General features: G+C 35.4%; 1 protein-coding gene across 1 annotated transcript; it reads left to right on the top strand.

Annotated features, from left to right (window-relative positions):
* Positions 1–238: 238 nt before the first annotated feature.
* On the top strand, positions 239–2,705 carry LOC125728346 (uncharacterized). The gene is made up of 4 exons (XM_049005326.1): positions 239–709; positions 864–1,031; positions 1,238–1,333; positions 1,821–2,705. Exons 1-4 carry the CDS (start codon positions 260–262, stop codon positions 2,133–2,135), a joined length of 1,029 nt encoding a protein of 342 aa, XP_048861283.1. The 5' UTR covers positions 239–259; the 3' UTR covers positions 2,136–2,705.
* The last annotated feature ends 470 nt before the right edge of the window (positions 2,706–3,175 follow it).

Here is a 3,175-nt window from a genome sequence, read left to right as displayed (position 1 = left end):
AGATTCCAGCTCTGTTGCCTCAACAGAAACAATCTCAAGTGTATCATCCTCAGAACGTGGGAGAAGATGGCCTTCAGTTTTTTTTTCAATTCCCACATTTTCTTTGGATGTTGAATTGAAACTTCGGGAAGGTAATACTGAATTTGAGAAGAACAACAAGTATCTTCAGTTAACAAGAGATGTAAAACATGACATTTTAGAAAAGCTAGCATCTGAGATGTATGGCTACAAGGCTTATCCCAGTGATAAGGAGATAGCAATGGTAGCTGAGGCTCTTGTGTTAAAATATCCTTGCTTGAAGGAAGCAGGATCTGAAACTGGCTGGAATGGATGGAAGAACAGCCTAAAGTTTAAGATGGGCAACTATAGGAGCAAGATGAGAAGGGCTGGATGTTCAGAGATCACAGTGAATGCTGGAAAAAGAAGTAGAATGAATCCTGACAATGAATCTTCACATTCAAATATTAAAAGACCCAAACGAGCGGAGGTAAACTTTCTGCCCAACTTTCCCCAAGGAGAAAATCCCTCAACCCTTGAACAGCTGAGGCAGAAAGTTGTTGATGAAATGAAGAAAGCTGAGAAGAACTTGCCGCTTATAAAAAAGATGATGCAAACCACATTTGCCCTGCGGCGACAAACCATAGTAAAGACATGCCCACCAGTGAAAGAGCTCATGGAACTCTGGCCTGCACTCAAAATGGAATCTGAGGTAATGTAGTAGCACTTTTTCCTGTTATTTCTTTTTTTGACAACATATACCACATTCAGGGGCTGTTTTCTGCCTTATGGATGGGTAGTGTATTTGCCAGATTCACATAGTTAATATGGCTGTGTTGTCTGTCTGTCTTTGTTTTAAAATGTAGGTGTATGCAGAGTTCCAACGGATTACAAACCAGAACCTGCCCAACACATTCTACTCTGAGCTTGACCGACATCTTCCTAGACTGATGACCCTGTTCAGACAGAAGGCAAGCAGAACCGGGAAGACGTCAGACGCTTTGACTGAAATCCTGAAAATCCATGATGAACAGGTAAAAATATTGTTATACCTATTTTATGGGTCTATTTCTTAAAGAGGAACATTGGAAAACATTTGAAAAGTTTGATGATTCAAATGAGCTTTCAATACAACAACTTGTCCAGGTTTTTTGGTATGTGTCTGATTTTGTATATCTGATTGTAATGTTTACCAGTAAATAAGTTATGTACAATTCTGTTTTTATCTCCTTTTATATAGGAGGTTCATGACATACACACCAAGCGTGTTACTGTTCTTCATGCCCTTCCTGTGTATCTACGTGAGGACGTCTCTGAGTTTTTCAAGACCTGCACAGTAAGTTTTATTTTATTTTTTTTAATCTCACGACTATATTAAGTAAACAGTTCATATGAATACAGACATATTTACACGCTTACCCTTCCTCAGTCTTTCAAATCACATAGTTTGTGTGATTTGAAGAGATTAGAAGCGATTTTTCTTTGACCTCACTGTAAAAAAAAAAAAAACTTTGGTACTAGATAATTTTGATTAAAGCAAAGTGTTTTTATAGGTTTTTTTAGCATAGTATCAATTTCTTGTTTACTGGTAGCTTAGCTGGGTCCTGTAGAACACTGATCTTCTGTTTAAAATCATACTGTAGTTTGTTCACACAACAATTAAAATCATTAAACTTTCTGTCAGTTGGTCTGAAGCAATATTGTTTGTTAAATCTCATGACTAACTAAATGCCTTTATCTTTGCACTAAACCTGCTGTAAATATTTTTGTCAAAAATCTTAATAAAAAATCTTTAATCCTTTTATATCCATTTTATTTTGTAGGACACATCTGATGAGCCTGACCTTTTAGATGTTTCAGTAGCCCTCCTCACAGTCGTCAAAGATAATGACACAGGTCCAGTTCACTTCCAGCCTGTGAAAATCTCTGTTGTCATTGAAAGCGAGATTGTGGGCAACCTCCCCAGATTTGCTGATGCCGTCCTGGTAATGTTTGGACTGATCTATGCACTACACCTCAGCTATCCCAGGGGACTGACCAACACTTTTGAATTCATTCAGAAGATTTTACTTGGTCTTGACGATGGTAAACTGTCACCCAAGTTACAGAGTCTCAAAAATGACTTGATGCGCATGTAGACATTTATCAGAATAATTACTAAGGCCTGGCAGTTCCTTTGTAGTTCAATGTAGATTATTTCTGTGAAAATAATGGTTAAAATGTTTCTGCACCAGTTGTTTTCCCACAATATGCACAGTGTGCCTTTTGTATTAATGTTATTTGGCATTAATACAACTCTTGTTCTTGAAAGTTAAGTACTGGGTAGTACTTGATAATTGTATGTGTATTTTAGTTGTAAATGGTACATGTTAAGTTTCAGGCAGGTTCATAAATTTGTAATTTTAGAGGTGCTATTTTAATCTGGTGTTCAGGTTTTAGCCTAGTGCATCTCTGAATTGTTTTATGCTTCTGTCTTAAATTAACACTGCAGTGTTAAATAGAAGAGGGCAAGAATTCAGTGTAACTCACTGTAACTTAAACTTTACTTTGTTTGTACTCAAAATATTTGAGGCAATGAGTTGCCACAAAAATTTTAAGTTTTGAAACATGCGATTTTGAGTCTTGTGTGTGAAAGCTTTTGAGTTACTTGTACTTGTAAAACAAATGACAAAGACTAATAAATATTGAGTTGATGCTACTTAAAAATGGTTCTTTGTGTACTTATTTTTTTTTGTAATGTTAACTTAATACCATGAGAAAGGTTAAGAGAAATTTTAAGTCACTATAACTGAAAATATTTAAGTTGATTTAATAACTAGTTTTAATTTAACTGTAATTAAAATGTTTATGTAGCATATAATCCAAATATTTAACCTTTTTGAAATATTTTTTTTAAGTTCATGAACTTAAAAACATTGAGGCAACGAGTTACATCAATTTTTTTAAGTTCTGCTTACTAATTTGGTTTTACAGTGTACTGCTTTGGAGCCTTTTGATATTAAGGTGAATAACACAGGTGAAAAATTAAGGTGAAAAAAGAGACAGATGCATTGACAGCAGTCGTGGCCACACTTTGGACTGGGAGTGTAAGAGCAAAGGAAACTGAATCCACTATGTTCTGTCCTGTAAATTTTTATTAAACACCACATGACACACATACGAGTCCTGTTTTAACTTT

The sequence above is a fragment of the Brienomyrus brachyistius genome, unplaced genomic scaffold (assembly GCF_023856365.1).
Source record: "Brienomyrus brachyistius isolate T26 unplaced genomic scaffold, BBRACH_0.4 scaffold251, whole genome shotgun sequence".
Classification (NCBI taxonomy): Eukaryota; Metazoa; Chordata; class Actinopteri; order Osteoglossiformes; family Mormyridae; genus Brienomyrus; species Brienomyrus brachyistius.
This window is presented reverse-complemented; position numbering and strand designations above follow the sequence as displayed.